The 18,770-nt window shown below is 44.9% G+C and overlaps 1 protein-coding gene across 9 annotated transcripts in view; it reads right to left on the reverse strand.

Annotated features, from left to right (window-relative positions):
- Positions 1–18,770, reverse strand: part of CDC25C (cell division cycle 25C) — a 26,302-nt gene continuing 7,532 nt past the window's right edge. For 7 of the 9 annotated variants that reach the window (XM_079964340.1, XM_079964341.1, XM_079964334.1 and 4 more), the window contains exons 3-16: positions 17,489–17,571; positions 16,630–16,663; positions 14,486–14,522; positions 14,233–14,322; positions 10,150–10,248; positions 9,038–9,166; positions 7,462–7,542; positions 6,442–6,597; positions 5,163–5,264; positions 2,960–3,022; positions 2,383–2,481; positions 2,029–2,162; positions 1,784–1,895; positions 1–422 (exon numbers count right to left, since the gene is read on the reverse strand). In XM_079964340.1, coding sequence (XP_079820466.1) covers positions 282–422; positions 1,784–1,895; positions 2,029–2,162; positions 2,383–2,481; positions 2,960–3,022; positions 5,163–5,264; positions 6,442–6,597; positions 7,462–7,542; positions 9,038–9,166; positions 10,150–10,248; positions 14,233–14,322; positions 14,486–14,522; positions 16,630–16,663; positions 17,489–17,571 — 1,360 coding nt within the window. In that variant the 3' untranslated portion in view covers positions 1–281. The remainder of the gene's footprint in view (positions 423–1,783; positions 1,896–2,028; positions 2,163–2,382; positions 2,482–2,959; positions 3,023–5,162; positions 5,265–6,441; positions 6,598–7,461; positions 7,543–9,037; positions 9,167–10,149; positions 10,249–14,232; positions 14,323–14,485; positions 14,523–16,629; positions 16,664–17,488; positions 17,572–18,770) is intronic. The other 2 variants (XM_079964335.1, XM_079964336.1) reach the window with 2 other exon arrangements.

Raw genomic sequence — 18,770 nt, forward strand, 5'->3', positions numbered from 1 at the left:
TTATGTTCCACTACAGTTTATTCTTCCATTAAAACCAGACGCTTAAGTGCCAGTTCACACTGAGCTCCTTCCCAAACGAAAACTTGTGGAAAGACAAATGACGCTTCCCTAACATTTCTGAGCTCTCCTTATTGCAGCAACTGACATGCACTCCTAAGTGCTGGCTTCCTCACTTTCTGAGCCTCCGTGTGGCACAGTCAATTATAGAGACCTCAGGTTATCCCTTTGTCAGGGAAGAAGCCTCTTAGAGCAGAATCCCTTCTCCAAGTCTGCCTTTGTCCTCACGGCTTCATGAGACGCGCAACTTGACCCCTCCACCTCCGCTCTCCTGCCCATGTCTTGCTTCTGGTGCGGAACTTGAGCATCTCTGCCTTGAAGTCCTGGTGGCGCATGGGGCAGTAGCTCTGGGGCTCACACAGCTCCTAAGGGGAAGGGAGATGCAGCAGAATGCAAGGTCTGGAGCTTTTCTTTTAAAGCCAAAGACCCAGTGAATTCATCACAAACATATCAAGCTACAACTTAAGAAACCCCCAAACAGCGCATTTCCAGCTCTTTGGCACATAGGAGGAGGAAGTCTTATGGACTTTTTCAGTTAAACAATGAGAAACCAAGAAAGGGTCTGAATGGGACTCAAGCAGATTCTTATATGGTTACCTTTCCCTTCCATATTCTCCTGCTTCTATGTACAATAAGCTGCTCAACATTGTTCCCTAGAGGAAACGCATCCTTTCCCCATCTAATTTCTTATGTCACATCAAAGGATTTCAACTTCTACACAAGAAACATATTACATCTATGTCCCAGGCCTCCTCCAAGGAACTTAGGTTGAGTTGACCAGGTTCTAGTTTAACATTCCTTCAGATTTGGTGCATTCCTGCCCCATGATTTAAATGTGTGCAATATAGATTTCCCTAAGCTTCTTTAAGCACAGAATTCCAGGATTCCTGCACATCACTCAACAACAACAGCTTACCCACCTACATCCTCAGTGATGAGGCCTGGGCATAATCATAATAGGGAGATTTTTTTTTATTAACCTGCTGACCAGCATCTAGTAAGAGAAAGCCCTGACAGTCTGCCCACAACACAAACATGGGAGCTATAACAAGGCTACGACAAATGCATTGAAGACTACTTTGTATTCTCATTTTGTATTTTCCTGTTGTGAACCGCCCTGGAATCTTCAGATGAAGAGCAGTATACAAATTGAACAAACAAACAATGAACTTCAACTGGTCCAAAATACTGCAGCTACATGTGCTTTCAGTTGTAATTCAAAGTGCTGGTTTATACCTATAGAGATCTATGTTTGGATCAAGGAGTCCAAAGGACTGACTGTGCCCATATTTGTTAAGCTTATTAAGGTGATCTTCCACTGGTGGCCCTCTTTCAGAGGTAGAAGAGTGGAGACAGGACCTTCACTGAGGTGGCACCACAACTGTGCAACACCCTTGGCCTGGGTTGTTAGTATGGTGCATATGTTACCTAATTTTAGATGCCTGATTACAAGTATTTCATTTGCCGTGAGCTTTTTAAATGAACAGTAATTGATTATTGATTACTTCTTTCTATCTCAGCTGTTGGAATTCAATGTGCTGCATTATAGAGACATTTTATACTGGTTTTTTTTAGGATTTGTTTTTAGTTATTGTTTTCTTGTCCCTCAAAACATGCACAAGAGGGTTGACAAGACATCATTTTTTCCATTTACTAGGCGAGCCCAAATCTTGGAATGAGATGTTCCTGCATGGTAGGATTATGAAGTCAAAGTCTTGGCTGTTACCTTGTATTCTACGAAGAAGTCCTTATAGCCACCCTGAAGGACATACAGTTCAGGATAGTGCAGCGCAGGATACTCATTCATGGCTCTGTCTTCTTCCCTCAGATAGCGACACCTTCCAGTAACAGCAAGGCAGGAAGAGTAAGCAGAAAGGCAAGACAAAAAGCCACCCTATCAAGCAAAGGACCTCCAAAACCCCACCTGTTTATCCTGCTCCCAAGAGTTGCCTCACTGAGACCCACACTCACATCTTTGGGCCCCTCTCTGAGGAATATTCACAGTGGAAAACAAGGATGAGGCGCTTCTGAGACGTTGATGAGAGAAGAGGCTTCCTCAGGAAGGATTCAAATAGATCATCTTCCCTGGGGATATTCAGAGCCCCCTATAGTTAGAAATAGAAAACAAACTCTCAGAATGCAGTATAAGGCATCAACATCAGCTGGTCGTGGTTGTCTAGCATTGATATGCAGAAGCCCCACCTGGAGGTGTGGGGGATTTAACCGTGACGTTTTGCATATGCCTTGCCACTGAAGTAAGGCCATCCCATCATGCAGCCCACGAAAACCAATCACCACCCTTAATTAAGCACACGATTCTCTCACCTTGATATGTCCCCCATCATATTCATAGGGGTAGCGACAGTCAATAATGCAGAACTTCTCTATAAGGCTTTGGAACTGGCCTTGGAGCAGAGCAGCCATCTAAAAGAATAGCAGAACAAAACCCAAGATTCAACTCGTCGCTGCCCCTCAAGCCTTACCTACATCACAGGGCGGTTGTCAGGATAAAATGCAGCTAGAAATGGGGGAAGAATAATCTCTACCACCACCTTGAGCTCCTGGGAGGGAAGGTGGGCTAAAAATGAAGTAAACAAAACCGCAAGCTCTACTATTTCTTCCCTGTCGTTACATGGTTACCTATTATATCCTAAGGTGGAGGATAGCTCTAGCAGGTGGCACTAAAGGTAGACTGAGGTATAGCTGGGGTCCTTCAGTTAGTGCACAAAACACAAATCTGTATTGGGGTGGGAAGGACAGCTATATCCCCACCCCCCAAGTACCTTCTGGGATTTTTATAGAACCAAGTGTGGGTCAAGGAGCCAAAATTCAGCTGATGTGGAGGAAACCAAAGGGCCAAAGACACAGACGCACACAGATAACAGAAGAGGTGATTGCTCACGGTCTCTGAAGTGATGTATTTCAGGTCCTGATGCCTTCCTGCTACTGTTGGCAGTGAATACACCTAGAGACAATGCAGCCACATTCCACCTCAGGCTTTGCAATAGCTCCCAAACCCCCCAGATTTCCTAAGCCTCAGCAAGATAAATTCTAAACCCAAAGCTGTGATCCTAAGTGCACTTAATTGGAACCAAGCCCCAGTGAACTCCATAATCAGACCTACTTCTTAGAAAACATGCAGACATTTGGGCTGCAAGCACTGAATGTATCATCTGATTCCTGGTTCAAAAGCACTCCTTATGCTCTGAAAAGCAACGTAACCACCTGATTGATCTTTATTTGCTAGGCTGCATTTTCCGCAAGATTACAAGGCAGCGTTGAGAGCTCTACAAGAAAAATCCTTTATAGTCTGAAAACTCATACCCTGTTGGCAGAATTACACAAGTTGGGAGGAAGTATACATTTTATTGGAATTGTCGGGGGCAGATTAACATGGGTGATGCCACAAAGGGATAACAACATAGGGAAGATGCCTGGAGTGTAGCCCTATACAACCTTGTAAAGAGCAAAACACAGCAGATTGTGAATGAAGGGAGATTATTTTGTTCTTTTCACTTTTCAGTTGGTTTCTTGATAGTATGATTAATGGCACTTTATTCCACTTTTACACTGGAGAAATGTACTGCTGTTTAACTCTTAAGCACCTGAGCTATACTCAGCTTAGGTGCAAGTAAATTTCCAGCAACTAGTTAAAGATGTAACAAAGGACAGCTATTCTGGCAATGCTGAGCAGTTGCAAATAGGCTTTTTGGGTAATATGCAAACACCTTTGCTGAGGAGTGATGTTGCACTCCTGTTTGTAAAATGAATCAGGATGATGCAGCAAGAGACAAATGGGATAACCCATTCAGAACTTTCAGCAGACAGTCCCCATATTCTAAAGCTTCCCTGCAATAAGAATAAAAAATGTTGAGTGGTTCCTAACCTTATTTTGACCATGCCCCACCTAAACATCTCTAAAATCCTGATTCTCCCCCCACCCCGTGACATGTAATTCTTATTATTAAAAAAGAGAACTCCTATTCATGTGGAGGAAGCCTAAAAGGCCATTAACTGTTAATAACTCATTTTCCAATTGCCCCCCGTAAAAATCAAATTGCCCCCCTGTGGGGTGTGTGCCCCACATTGGGAACCACGTCCTTAGAGCATGGGTAGGCAAACTAAGGCCCGAGGGCTGGATCCGGCCCAATCGCCTTCTAAATCCAGCCCGAGGGTGGTCGGGGAATCAGCATGCTTTTACATTAGTAGAATGTGTCCTTTTATTTAAAATGCATGTCTGGGTTATTTGTGAGCCATAGGAATTCATTCATTATTATTTTTCAAAATATAGTCCGGCCCCCCACAAGGTCTGAGGGACAGTGAACTGGCCCCCTGCTGAAAAAGTTTGCTGATCCCTGCCTTAGTCTCTGGATTGTGAAAAAAGTCTTATCTGATTCTGTGCTACAACAACTGGTAAAACAAGACCTGAGGGAATGAACAGCACAGTGGCATCTAGGCCATATTGTACTATAACATTCAATTCTCATTAATTAGTACAGAACAGTTTAACATGAAGAACTGTTTCTCCCACCCTTTTAAAGATAGCTGCTGAAGTTTTGATGGGATTGTAGGAACTGAAAGGCATTTTGACAAATGGGCAGGGCAACCCATATGTCAGTCATGTGGCATCAGTTATGCCATGTGATTTACAGGTAGAATCGCCTACCCCATCTATCAAAGTTGGTGCACAGGGTGGGGCCACCAGGGCCGCAAAAGTTCCCCACCCTTGAACTACCCCAATACAATTCTCACGCATATATGTACCAATCTGGTTAAGATCTTCTTGACTCATTCAGGGAGCTGCTTATAGAAATGCATTATTAGTTGGAACAAAAGCTAGGTCACAAAATCAGGGGTGTGTGTGTGTGTGTGTGTGTGTGTGTGTGTGTGTGTGGTATATCAATATACACCCCAAGTCCACTTGTAACTCTGTGCCTGCCTTGCTTTGCCCCCAAAAGAGGATAAACTATCAACAGGCAGTTTAAATATGTAGAAAGCTTGCATCTCCCAGCATCGGCCAACAATCAAGGTAAGAAATTCAGCATCATTGGAGAGTGAAAGACAAAAGCCAGCCTCCCTGCCCCACAAAGGTTGAAGAAACCTACACAGGAGAAATCTCCAATCAGCTGCCTGAAGCTGTGGTCTTGGTCCAGTGCTCTGACAATTTCCATGTCAGAAAGGGAGGCTGCCTTCTTCAAATGCATTACCTATATAAACAAAGCAGGCAGTCATCAGCAACATGTAAGCAAATGAATCCCTGCCCAGCTACCTACTTGCTAGTTTCTCTCTGTTCACACAAGTGTGACAGTAGAAATCACATGCTACCACAAGATAGAGTGATGGCCTCCAATTTGGATGACTTTAAAAGGGCTTTGGAGAAATTCATGGCTATCAATGGCTTCTAGGGCCCCCTCTAGGCATCCTTTCTACTGTGCATGCATCATGGTTTGTGCTCATGATGCTATCAGGACAACTGTATGCAATCAAACTTTCAATACCATTTGCGCACTGCTGATACTGCCTTGGCTGCAATCAGTGCACATCCTCAAGTTTCCAGCTAAAGCGCCATAACTTTTTACACTACAAATGTTACGGTTCATCTTTTCACTCTTGCTGTTAATGTACTATCACACAAAAGTGCCCTGGCAAGGTGCCAAAATGCATCTGCTCCTTTGTGACGTAGCCACTCTCCTATCCCTCCTGTTAACGCCCAAAATTGGCATTCCTGTGGGTGTTTTCTTTTTAATGGAAATGAGCAAACATTTAGCACAGCAATCACAGCCCGAATATAAAAACTGAAAAGGTGTTGAAATGAAAGTGTAGTGGCATGGCATCATGGCATGACTAATTTGCACAGCTGGGAATTACGGGTAGCCGGAACACGAACAATGGAATGGGCAGAGTGGAAGCGTGGATGCAATGACGCAGGTATGTTGGGGAAGCATCGCAAAACAACTGAGAAAACGGGATGTTTGGATAGCTCAGTACAAATCCATTTCAAATGCACTATGAATCAGAAACACTTTGCTGCATACATCCGCAACTAAACAGCAGTCTGATGGGCCCCTAAGTCATGATGGCTATATCCTGCCTCAATGAACAAAGGCATTATGGGCTAAGAAATAACTGGTTGCTGGGGAAAGCAAGTGGGGAAAGTGTTGCAACACTCAGGTCCTGCGTGTGACACCCCGCCTCTCTGGCATCTGGTGGACCACTGCAAGAGGAGAATGCTGGACTAGATGGGTTTATTATCTGCATCATCAGGTACGCTCTCATGACAGCAGCTATGCCCCGATAGCTACCTGTTGATACAGCACATGGGACTGCCATTCTGCTGTCACCACTTAGACCCAGAACTCACACTTGAACCAAGCAGGATCTTACCCCATCTGGCTCCTCTTGGGTTGGGCTGTGCTTCTGTTTCACCTTGATGGGTGCTTCGTCTTCATCTTGGCTCTTTGCTGCCTTCTTCAGCGCAGGCCTGTTCAGTTTCTCTGGCAGTGATGGGGATCGGAAGAGTCGAGTCTTGTTCATAGAGACCTGCTCAGAGTGCCACATAGACAGTGATGAAAGTTGGGGAGCAGTGGGGAACTCCCTTGCTTCATTGACAATGTTTCAGGGCTCCTACAAAAAGGGCTGGTAGTGAGCAACACCAGCCTCATCATCATGATTTTAGTTTTTGGTAATTACTAGAGAGATCAGGGATGGGGAGCTGAAAGCGCAGATTCTTATAACACGCCCCTGTGTATAAGACAAATTAGCCAAGTCACACCTATTTTGGGGGACTCAAAATTAAGAAAATGGGGAAGATTGCCCCCGTGTATAAGACTACCCCCCTTTTAACATTTTTTAGTAAAAAAAACCTAATCTTGTACATGGAAAAGTACAGTGTAAGTTATTAAGTTTAAGTTAAGTCTGCTGCAACTGGATGTCTGACAAACTGTGCCATTCCTGAATGTATTGGATTTGTGACCATTACACTCATTTTCCTTCAGTAGCAGTAAAGCTCTGCTGGATGAAGTACAATTGCCTCTGGCCTATTTTGGGGAACTCTGCAACGTGTTTAAGTCTTTCCTTCATACGCGTGACAATTATGACATCAGGTGGTTGGCAGGTAGGTGTGACTTGGCTAATTTGGCCTGGCAGGCCTGATTAAGCATGCAAGCTAGAGGTTCCCCATCTCTAATTTCATCTGAAGGAACATCACAGCTTGGAGAGGAGGGGTAAACCTCTGCTCCCTATGTGCTGCATCCTGAATTACCTATTCAGCCTAAGATAAAACGTTAATAAATTGTTTAATAAACCCTGATGCAGTTTCTAATTACATTTTCAGGGTTCCCTCTAGTCTGAATCTTACTTGCCATAGGCAACCAAGGAAGGCTAGGTTTGCTATATACTACTTGCCTCACTGACATTGATGTCCTGAGTAAGAAGTGGTCCCGAGAGCAAAATAGCCATGCTGGAGAGATGCCCAGAAAGTGGCTTCTAAGAGAAACAAAAAAGAAGAATGCAGAACCCAAGCAGTATTTCACAGTATGAAGACAAGAGAACTTAAAACTGTTTCCTCCGCCCATAGGAAGAAACAACATGACCCTCCCCTTAATTCAACTGACATAGTGTTTTCGTACAGAAAAAAAGAGGCTTATTAGTACTACAGATGCCCAAAAGCTTTACACACAAGCTTGCCACAGGGAGGAATAAATGCTTTGGGGACAGATGACCAATAATAGTAGATGGAATAAGGGAACCTTGAGTTTTAGGGGTGGACGAGGAGTGTAATTTTGGTATGATAAAACAAAAATGGGACAAATAATCAGAACCTATTTTTGACAACCTTGCCTATAACTCCCATTAAGCATAATGTATGAAACCACTGTGTGATGTTTTGAGCCTTCCTCCATATGAAAACTACTGCACTTGGATCAAATATCCCTGTTGAGATCTCACAAGGAACTTTCGCATTTCATCATTTTCCTACTCGTAACCATTTACTGCAGATGGTTGGATGACTCTTGTGGAAATGACAATGGATGGAAAATAAACTGACTGCATCTAGGTTTTCAGAAGTCACGATGCTGAAATCAAGACTAGATCATCTTTAGGGTAGCGGGTGAAATACAGGAGCTGCTCAGCACAGCTATGGCAACAGTGTGAAAAAATTCAGTGGCCCATTGTGAACGCTTTACTATTACATGTGTTGGGACACTTAACCATATACTTTTGAGCAAGATACCTATAAGTCTTCTACTGCCTCATGATGTTTCAATGCAATAGTACACAAGTCCATGATTTAAAGGTAAAAGGTAAAGGTACCCCTGCCCGTACGGGCCAGTCTTGACAGACTCTGGGGTTGTGTGCCCATCTCACTTAAGAGGCCAGGGGCCAGCGCTGTCCGGAGACACTTCCGGGTCACGTGGCCAGCGTGACATTGCTGCTCTGGCCAGAGCCAGAGCCAGAGCCGCACACGGAAACGCCGTTTACCTTCCCGCTGGTAAGCGGTCCCTATTTATCTACTTGCACCCGGAGGTGCTTTCGAACTGCTAGGTTGGCAGGCGCTGGGACCGAGCAGCGGGAGCGCACCCCGCCGCAGGGATTCGAACCGCCGACCTTTCGATCGGCAAGCCTTAGGCGCTGAGGCTTTAACCCACAGCGCCACCTGCGTCCCACTATTACATGTGTTGGGACACTTAACCATATACTTTTGAGCAAGATACCTATAAGTCTTCTACTGCCTCATGATGTTTCAATGCAATAGTACACAAGTCCATGATTTAGCCATTACCAAACCACACTTCTCAAAAGGTTCTAGCTAAGCTCTCTCTCCAACCACATTGGCAGCTTTGTAGTAGGAACAGATCCAAGACCACTGTGTTCTGGCAGCCCTGAGAATCATAACTGGCAAGATCTACTTTTCCATTTTCTAAGATTTCTTGCTTTTCATAAATGCCAATAATGGAGTGAACATATCATTTTGTCTCACCTCAGTCTCTTCCTGTTCAGGGGAGAGTTCTGGAAGGCCACCCAAGGACTCTGGCATTCCTGGTGATGTCACTGCAGAAATTGGGCTACCAAGATCTTTCATCTCATACTCCTCTAGATCACCTGCTTCCTGTCAAGAGAATCATAGAATCATAGAGTTGGAAGAGACCACAAGGGCCATCGAGTCCAACCCCCTGCCAAGCAGGAAACACCATCAGAGCACTCCTGACATATGGTTGTCAAGCCTCTGCTTAAAGACCTCCAAAGAAGGAGACTCCACCACACTCCTTGGCAGCAAATTCCACTGTCGAACAGCTCTTTCTGTCAGGAAGTGACAGTAAGAAGCAGCTCACAAATGGCACCTATTGCTTCTCTAGCATGATATATGTGTGTGTATCTATATATCTTTCCCCTAGAACTTTTATATATCTGTGTTTGGGTAATTTGGCTTTTATATTAGTTTTCTGTACTAGGAAATATTTGATTGTCCTTAACTGTTGAGATGAAAGCACCTGTTCTGTTGGTATGCCTTTTTGTCTTGATACTTGAATATTCCTGTAAGTGCATGTGCTATTTGTTAGTTTTGGCAATTCAAAATGTAACCATATATATAATTGCACATAAACTGATTCCCTTGGTGAGCCACACCTCCCTTGTAAGAAGGGACACACGATGCACCCCACAATGATAGCTGGCACCTAAAAATGACCAGCATATGGAGGCCAGCATCTATCACCATTACATGCCTTGGTGCTGGGAGATTAATTCTGAGCTCCCTAACCAAATGCTTCATCCCCATTCATGTCCAATGGAGAAGTTCCCTGCATCGTGAAGCTTGAAAGACTGGCCTGAACTGGACATTTAAGTGGAGTACTCTGGTAGACTAATGTTCCCAAGGAACAATGATTTTTGTAGAGGAGAAAAAATATGTAGACCTGCAATGCATGGATTCCCATGTATCAGTGTAGATGAAACTGAAAACAAATCAAATTATGGTGTTGGCCATACTGATAAGGGGTAGGTCTGACTACTACTTAATATCTATACCCACACATAGCTGAAAAGGTCCAAACCTAGTTCTATTTGAACAGCAAGTAAGCAGTATTAACTTACCAGCATAGTAGCATAGGTCTGCTGTGCATCTCGTGGTTTTTTCCAGAACAGCAGGGATTTGGGCATGCTCCACCTTGGGTGCTTAAAAGGGCTACCCTCCTGGAAGGAGATAAGGAAAGGAGGTGGCTTTTAGAGTTGAGAACTACCTCTGGAATCAAGAACCTAGGGAAGTTTCTGTTGGGGTTCAGAACTTACTGGGTTAAATTTTGTTCTGAGAGTGCCTCCCATTCTGACGTTTGAAAGGAGGGAGGAGCTCTACTTGTTGTTCTCTCTGTGTCTCTGAGAGAGCTGGACGCCATGAATGCTAGCAGTCCAGGAGAATCTAAGAAATGCTGAGCTGTAAATATTTGCTGCAATAAAGAACTGATGAATTTGGACATACACAGTGCTTGGTGTGTTTGGATCTGAAGCAGACTGCAACGGTTTTGATCCGCTGTGTTTTTACTCTGCAAGGCGAAACCGGAGAAGAAAAAGGTCTGCGCAGCTTGGCTGGGAGCGTGCCGGACCACTGGGGCTAATTGGGGCCATAAAGCAATTAGCTGGCCAGTGCAATTAAGATCTTATCAGATCTTTCACAGGTTATGGAGGACCTAATTACCGCTAATAAAACTGTTGCTAAGAGTCTGCCGGTGAGCTTTGAAGTCTTGAAGTCAGCTTGGCAATAGCTGGAAGACGCTACTGAAGCGGCAGAGGTCTGCGTTCTGTGTTTTGCCTGCTGCAGAGAGGCAAGAGTTGCTGAGGCAGAGAGCTGAGAAAGCAGCTGTGAGGAATCGGGTGCCGGAGAGCTGACTGGTGAAACGTGAGTACAGCAGCTGGGGCCCCGGGAAAGAGGAGAGAATGGCAGACAGCCAGATCCTTGAGGACGTACCGCTTGAAAAGCTCACTTTAAGAAGTTGGGCAACCTGGTCCAGAAGAGTAAGGGGTTGGTTTCTGGTTACTGGGCTTTGGGATGTAAGCCAGAGAGAACCACTTCCCCTGAATCCAGGTCCTGAAGGGACAGACGTTACTGGCTTTGAGGCTGCGTTGCCTGAAGATAGCCAGCAGAGAATGCAAAGAGAGCTTGCTATGCTAAAGGCATGTGTACATGCATCGCTTTTGCCCAGTTTGGAGGGCGTAAAGTCAGCAAGGGCTGCCTGGGAGGTGCTGAGAAGTTTGTGTGAAACTTCAGCAGGAGGCCAGAGCCCTGGAGAAGTCATGAGGAGCCTGGAAATGGCTGTAGCCCCAGTCCCTGAGGTGCAAGTCGGGGGGGCTGAGAATTCCAAAGGCAAGTTTCAAAAGTTTTCCACTGTGAGTGCAGAAGTGAAACGCAGTTTCAGCGAGGGCAGGGCTGGCACAGAGTGCTCTTCCGGAAGAAGGGGGGCCAGGCCAGCTGAAAGGAGCCCTGGGCAGTATTTTTCCACTGGTGATCGTCGTCGTCAGCCAAAGGCTGGGAAGCTCCGGAGAGCTAGACGCTTCAAGGTCGGCCACCTGGACAAAGTGAAGATAAGGCCTAAAGAGTCGCGTGGGAACGCAGAGGCCAGGCCGGTCTCCAAGGCAACGGAGGAGGCTACTTCTACGGAAGCTGCCAAGGTCCTGAGCAAGGGGGAGTTGGTTGCCAAGACAACCAGACAGAACTGCTGCAGATGCCCAAAGAGAGGGGGCAGTGAGCCGTTTGTTGCCAGTATGGCTTTGTTTGAGGACAGCTCTGAGAAAGGCACTGATTTTCGCTTTCTAATCGACTCAGGAGCTAACTGCCACCTGATCCCAGAGACCCCTGCAGTCGAGATGTGGAATTGCAAGGCAATTCCGGCTGGGAAAACTGTTCAGTTTGCAAGTGGGGAAAAGAAAAATGTGAATAAAATTGCAAATGTATTGTTTTCTGTTTTGCAGGAGCAGATGGAAGTTTGCATTGTGCCAGGAGTGCAACACTGTATTTTATCTGTGCCTTATTTGTTGAAAAAGGGGTTTAAGGTTTGCTTTGAACACGATGTTTGTACAATCTCCAAAGGAGGGAAGCAACTGGTCAGAGTTGCAAAGGGGCAGAATGATCTCTTCATTCTTAAAACGTCTCTGGAGGGTGAGGGGAAGGTTGAGAAAGCACAAGCCCTGCGTGCTACAGTTCCCACTCATGTTTCATGTTCGTGTGCATGGCATAAGAAGACAGCTCATGCTTGTCTTGAAGAACTACAGGTGCTACCTGAGGTTTCCAAAGGCTGTAAAATTGAAGAATGTGCAAGAGTCCTAGATTGTCAGGCTTGCAGACAGGCAAAGATAAGAGGGTGCAGTTACCCCAGGGTGGAGAGGGTAACCACAAAACCTTTTGATCTTGTACACATAGATCTGTTGGGTCCCATGAAGGAACCAAGTTTGGGAGGGGCCAGGTTTCTGCTGACGCTACAGGATGATTTTTCGCAGAACACCTGGACACATGGTCTCGAATCCAAGGAAGATGCAGCACAGCTGATTAGACGTTGGATTGAGGAGGTGGAACTAAGGTTCTCCACCAGAGTCAGGGAAATTGCTAGTGACAGAGGTTCACAGTTTACTGGGTCTGCTTTGCAGATGTTCTTTCACAAGAAAGGGATAAGTCACACAGTGACTTCTCCTCAACAGAGGGGGGTGGCAGAGCTAAGAAGTGAGGCTCTGGTTAAAGCTGCACAGGTGATGCTGTCAGATTCTGGATTACCTCCAAAGTTTTGGATGGAGGCAATTAAATATGTGAGCTTCACCTGGAATCGGTCCTACAATTCAGTGGTAGGAGACACACCGTTTTTCATGCTTCACGGGAGGAAACCGCAGGTTCACTTCCTCCGTGAGTTCGGATCAATGGCCTCGCTGCAGGTGCCTGAAGCTTTGCGAGGGCCAGGTGAACCCAAGTTCCAGAAAATGATCTTCTGTGGGTATGAGCCAACGGCTCGTGCATGGAGGTTTGCGTACCCGTCAGGTGATCAGAGTAAGCTGCTGATCAGTAAACACGCTGAGTTCTGTAAGCAGGAGGAAAGGTCAAAGACCCCTGCCAGACGCGATATTCTTTCAGAATGTCTTTCTGATTCAGAGCAGGAAGGTTCTGATGAGGAGGAAGGAGAGCCAGGGGCTGAGTCTGCTGATGACGATCAGCTCACTGACCAAAGTCAGGAGCAGGATGGGGCATCTCCGCAAGTTGTAAAAAGGGAGCCCAAGAGTGAGCCTAGTTCTCCTGTGAGGGTAATTCCAAGGGTTCGAAGACGCGTTAAGTCAGAGGGGGAATCCCAGGATGCAGAGGACACACCTGCTGACCACAGTGAGTCAGAGGCAGTGCCTGAGTTTGTGCCCAGGAGGTCCAGTCGCACAACGAAGGGAATTCCACCTGAGAGGTATCAGGCCACAGGTGCGTGGGTAAATTTCGCACAGTGCGAATCTGAGAGTTGTGAGGATGTTCCACAGATGCCTGACAGGGACGCCAGGAGAGGGCGCAAGGCATTGGGGAAGGGATTGATCTCACAGAGGTCTGCAAAGGTACATCCACAGGTCTTGTCAGAATGCTCTGCAAGAGGGGGTGTTGGGGTTCAGAACTTACTGGGTTAAATTTTGTTCTGAGAGTGCCTCCCATTCTGACGTTTGAAAGGAGGGAGGAGCTCTACTTGTTGTTCTCTCTGTGTCTCTGAGAGAGCTGGACGCCATGAATGCTAGCAGTCCAGGAGAATCTAAGAAATGCTGAGCTGTAAATATTTGCTGCAATAAAGAACTGATGAATTTGGACATACACAGTGCTTGGTGTGTTTGGATCTGAAGCAGACTGCAACGGTTTTGATCCGCTGTGTTTTTACTCTGCAAGGCGAAACCGGAGAAGAAAAAGGTCTGCGCAGCTTGGCTGGGAGCGTGCCGGACCACTGGGGCTAATTGGGGCCATAAAGCAATTAGCTGGCCAGTGCAATTAAGATCTTATCAGATCTTTCACAGTTTCAGGGAAGTTAAGCTAAGTATTATCACCATGAAGTGAAAAGAAGGGCCTAGCTTCTGTACCCTTCTGGTAAGCAAAGACTTCTGCCTGCCTGATATCCCGGCCTGCAGCTTACTAATATGGCTGGAAACCCCAGCTTGCTGCAAAAATAAATAAATACTCACATTCTCTTTGTTCATGGAAGGACTGCTGATCACCCTGCTAATGTGTCGGAAGCAGCTTGGAGTGTCTGGTGTGCTACACAGTACCCGGGACTGGAAGACCAAGCAGAGAAACACATTTTCAGTAAATTAATATTGGTTGTGAATCTTAGAACGGGGGCTCCAAGTCCTCTGACTCATTATCTCACAGTTCTCTGGCAGCAGAATATTACAAAGAGGTGAATGAATTCCACCTCACCAGTCAGGAAATACTCACCTGGAGCAATTGTGAACACTGCCTCCCTGAAAGTCTGCTGGGAGAAAGAGACAACTAGTCAGAAAGCCTTCTCATTGAAAAAGAGTGATCAATCTGTCAGTCCCAATCTGCCTTGCATACACTTGCTAGAAATCCACTAGGATGGTAACACTTGTCCAGCAGGAGGAGATTTTAGCCAAATTTTCAGTCTGAAGAACTGAGGCAAGGTCTCCTGGCCTTCCTGGAAATCACTTTAGAGTTCACCTCCTGGTTTATTCACAGGACAGTTCCTTATTTTGGTGTTAAGTTCATGCTACCCACTCACTTTTCATATTTCCAACATCTGGGGTCAACTTCCAGATGACACACAAAACTAAACCCCAACGTTCTCTTTATTCTCACAATAAACTAACCTAAAAAGGTAAAGGTACCCCTGACCATTAGGTCCAGTCGTGACCGACTCTGGGGTTGCGGCCCTCACCTCGCTTTACTGGCCGAGGGAGCCGGCGTACAGCTTCCGGGTCATGTGGCCAGCATGACTAAGCCGCTTCTGGCGAACCAGAGCAGCACACGGAAACACCGTTTACCTTCCCGCCAGAGCGGTACCCATTTATCTACTTGCACTTTGACGTGCTTTCGAACTGCTAGGTTGGCAGGAGCAGGGACTGAGCAACGGGAGCTCACCCCGTCGCGGGGATTCGAACCGCTGACCTTCTGATCGGCAGGTCCTAGGCTTTGTGGTTTAACCCACAGCGCCACCCGCGTCCCTATAAACTAACCTAGCAAAGACCAAATCTTTAGAATGCTGGTGTACAAAGAAAAAGCAGTGCAAGTCCTTTGTACAGCCATTTTGCTTGTGAATCCTGATGAGCAAAATATCATCAATTGGACCAGCATCTTATAGATTCAACACCCTCAGCTCATGGACAGGGACTTACTGATGTGGGTGCATGAAAATTAAGCAATGGACCAGCCACTCTCCACCTGCACTTGGGTTGGAATTTTCCAACAGAGACAGACAGACATTCAGAGGGTAAGGCACCCTTTCCCTCTACTGATAAAAACCCACATTTTAATCATGTAAATGAATCCGGCTACAGTAGTTCATCTATATTGTGAATAAATCCATCTAAGGCTGAAAAGGTCTGGCTTGTATTTCACTACAGTTTGGGTCAAACTATTGATATGAATGTTTGGGACTGCAAATATCAAGAGCTTTGGCAACTCAATTTGCCTGGTAGACCCAGATGATGAAACAGGCACATCTGCTCTACCTGTGTCCACCAGGCATGAAAGTTACGTCGTATGCAACTAAACCATGCAAATTAGTAGCAAGCTGTTCCCCAGTTTACAAGGCATTTCCAATGCATCTTCTTTAGCAATGAACAAATAAATTGTCTTAAGGAAAGTGAGAAGAAAGGAATCTAGGGCCTGCCAGACTGTTTGGTAGAAAAGAAAAAAAAAAGAAAAAAAAAAGCACAAAAGCCTCCACAAGCATCTCTACAGTTTTCTAAATATACTTTGGCAAACGCTAGAAAAAGACAAGAGTGGTAAGCTCTAAAACATGCTAGGGACATGGGTGGCACTGTGGTCTAAACCACTGAGCCTAGGGCTTGCCGATTCGAATCCCCACGATGGGGTGAGCGCCCATTGCTTGGTCCTTGCTCTTGCCAACCTAGCAGTTTGAAAGCACGTCAAAGTGTAAGTAGATACATAGTTACTGCTCCGGCAGGAAGGTAACAGCGTTTCCGTGAGCTGCTCTGGTTTCGCCAGAAGCGGCTTAGTCATGCTGGCCACGTGACCTGGAAAAACTGTCTGCAGACAAACGTTGGCTCCCTCGGCCAGTAAAGCGAGATGCGTGCTGCAACCCCAGAGACGTTCGCAACTGGACTTAACTGTCAGGGGTCCTTTACCTTTTTATAAAACATACTTGCTGCCAAAGAACCCAAATATGTCTGTGCTTTGCTCAGGTTCACAGATTTCTAGCTCTCAGGGCTCAAAAAAGGAAACCACCTAATTGGGAAAGAATCATCCCTCTCTCCTATCATTCTCAGCTTTATCCCCCATTATTTTCAGCTTTGAAAGCAGATCAACATTTTAAACACAAATGGTGGTGGTGGGGGGCTAATACTAATATGCTGTAAGAATGTGATGGCATAACTTACAGTTTATTCTGGAGTCCCATTGAACCCTTCTGACCTGTAAAAGAATAAAGAAATAAATCAGCAAAAGACCAGAAAAGATCCAGGCTTGAAGTGTATGTGACAAGATAAGAGCCAGAAGATGTTCCTACTTGTAAAAATGGCTTAACCACTGGTTCCCAAACTTTCCCCCCATGGACCACTTGAAAATTGCCAGTGGTCTTGCCAGACCACTTAATTGTTTTTCTTCCTTTTGTAGCAATTGTAACAGCTGTGCAAGATGCTGACTTTTAATTGCTTATTTTATTTAGTGTATTGTATTTTATTGTATTACAATTTGCATTCCATATAATTAAAATTAGAATACAATAAAATACAACATAAGAAATAAAAGAAGCAATGAAAATACAACTAAAAACCAATATTAATATTTATTGCAATCATGCCACAGACCGCCTGAATGAAGCTTGTGAATCACTGGTGGACAACAGGCCAGTTTGGGACCCCTGTCCTAGACTAACCAGAAAACAAATCACAAAAGCCTACTGGAAGCACACAATGAGGGGTGCAGCTTGGGAAGAGAGCTTTCCCAGGGTTCTAATAGAATGGCAGTGGGAGAGTCCAGGGCACTTGTTTCCACAAGTTGCCTAGCATGTTAACATGTAATCAAATTATCTGAGGGGGCTTGATTTACTGACAATTTTATGCTGCATTTCTTATGGTTATTTTATTTTAGTGAGCCATTCAGAGAATGTTGTCATTGGGCAGCCCATATAAATGCCCTAACACATTAGCCATTTGAACAGAGCTACAGGAATAAAGAAAGCAGCAGCATGCAGAGAATTGTGCTGCTGGCAACAACTATTACCAGTTTCCAATGTACCTGGGGACTGGCTGAAGTTGAAGGCAGTTTCCTCTTCCCCATTGCTGAGATTGGACAGATCTAGGCAGCGTCTTGGTGTATCCCTGCATGAACAAAGTAACAGGAATGCTTGGGAGAAACACACACATCTTATACAAATTAATACAGATCATAAAAGACTGAATTTCTGATTGAAATATAAAGTTTGTGAGTGTATTCTGGTCTGTGTGCTTCTCTCCTAAGACAGTAATCACAATTAGTAGACAAATTGCATTTAGCTGCCATTTCATCAGCTTCTACTATACATGATCAGGGGATGACAACCAGTTTAGAATGCTGCACCAGAGAAGTAATTACTAAGGACTGAAGTCAGATTAGGATTTAGATTAAGTGAGATGCATTTAAGACTCACTGACTACCTTAAGCCCCATTTGCCAACTTCCATCAGGACCCTAATCGTGTCTACTCAAAAGTAAGTCCTATTGAACTAATTGAGACTTAATTTCAGGTAACTGGGTTAAGTTTGCAGCTGCAGTCTGGCTCCAGCTCTACATCACTGCCATAGGGACACCATTTAGAGAGCACTTAAGTTGTTTTTACTATGATCTGCTTTAGAATTAGCTGCTGTGTTTTGATTAATTGCAACCACTATTTTTTTAAAATCACCTGTGATTTTATATACTATTGCTTTGCTTTGAATATTTTGGGTGGTATTCAATGCACTCATTCTGTCAACACAAGGACTCAATGGAACTTCCCCTTTTCCTTTCCTCATATGCCCCCTAAATCTGGTCCAGGACCCCCACCCAAACTTCCAAGGCAAATTTGGGGATGGTGTGGGGCACACACAAATAAGAAGGGGGGGGTGTTCTGTTGCACTAACAGAACAAGTGCATTGTTCTGTTGCATGAATTTTCTCCACATTGCCATTGTGTGTCATTGCCACCATTTGTACTTTTCATGTACAGAGCAAAATAGCATGTTTCAATGCAAATAATTTATAGATAATGAAAGAAAATTTGACTAATTAGCACAAGCCAGATTTAATTATGGAAGGGGAAAAAATCACAATGTATGCTGCTCAGCACTAAATACAAACTAGGTCAAATGCAATATGGTTATGCTGTCAGTTCTCAATAATTATTTTACCAGTATCCATGAAAAAGACAGTCACCCAAAGTACTAGAGATGAAAATTGACATTTGTTTTTATGTTCAAGAGCCTTTACCACAGCTTTCAAATAATCATAGTTGTTTGGGCTGTAGCCTATTTACCTGTTATTTCCCTAACAAATGACATACTT

The sequence above is a fragment of the Podarcis cretensis genome (assembly GCF_951804945.1).
Source record: "Podarcis cretensis genome assembly, chromosome: 2".
NCBI classification, from domain to species: Eukaryota; Metazoa; Chordata; class Lepidosauria; order Squamata; family Lacertidae; genus Podarcis; species Podarcis cretensis.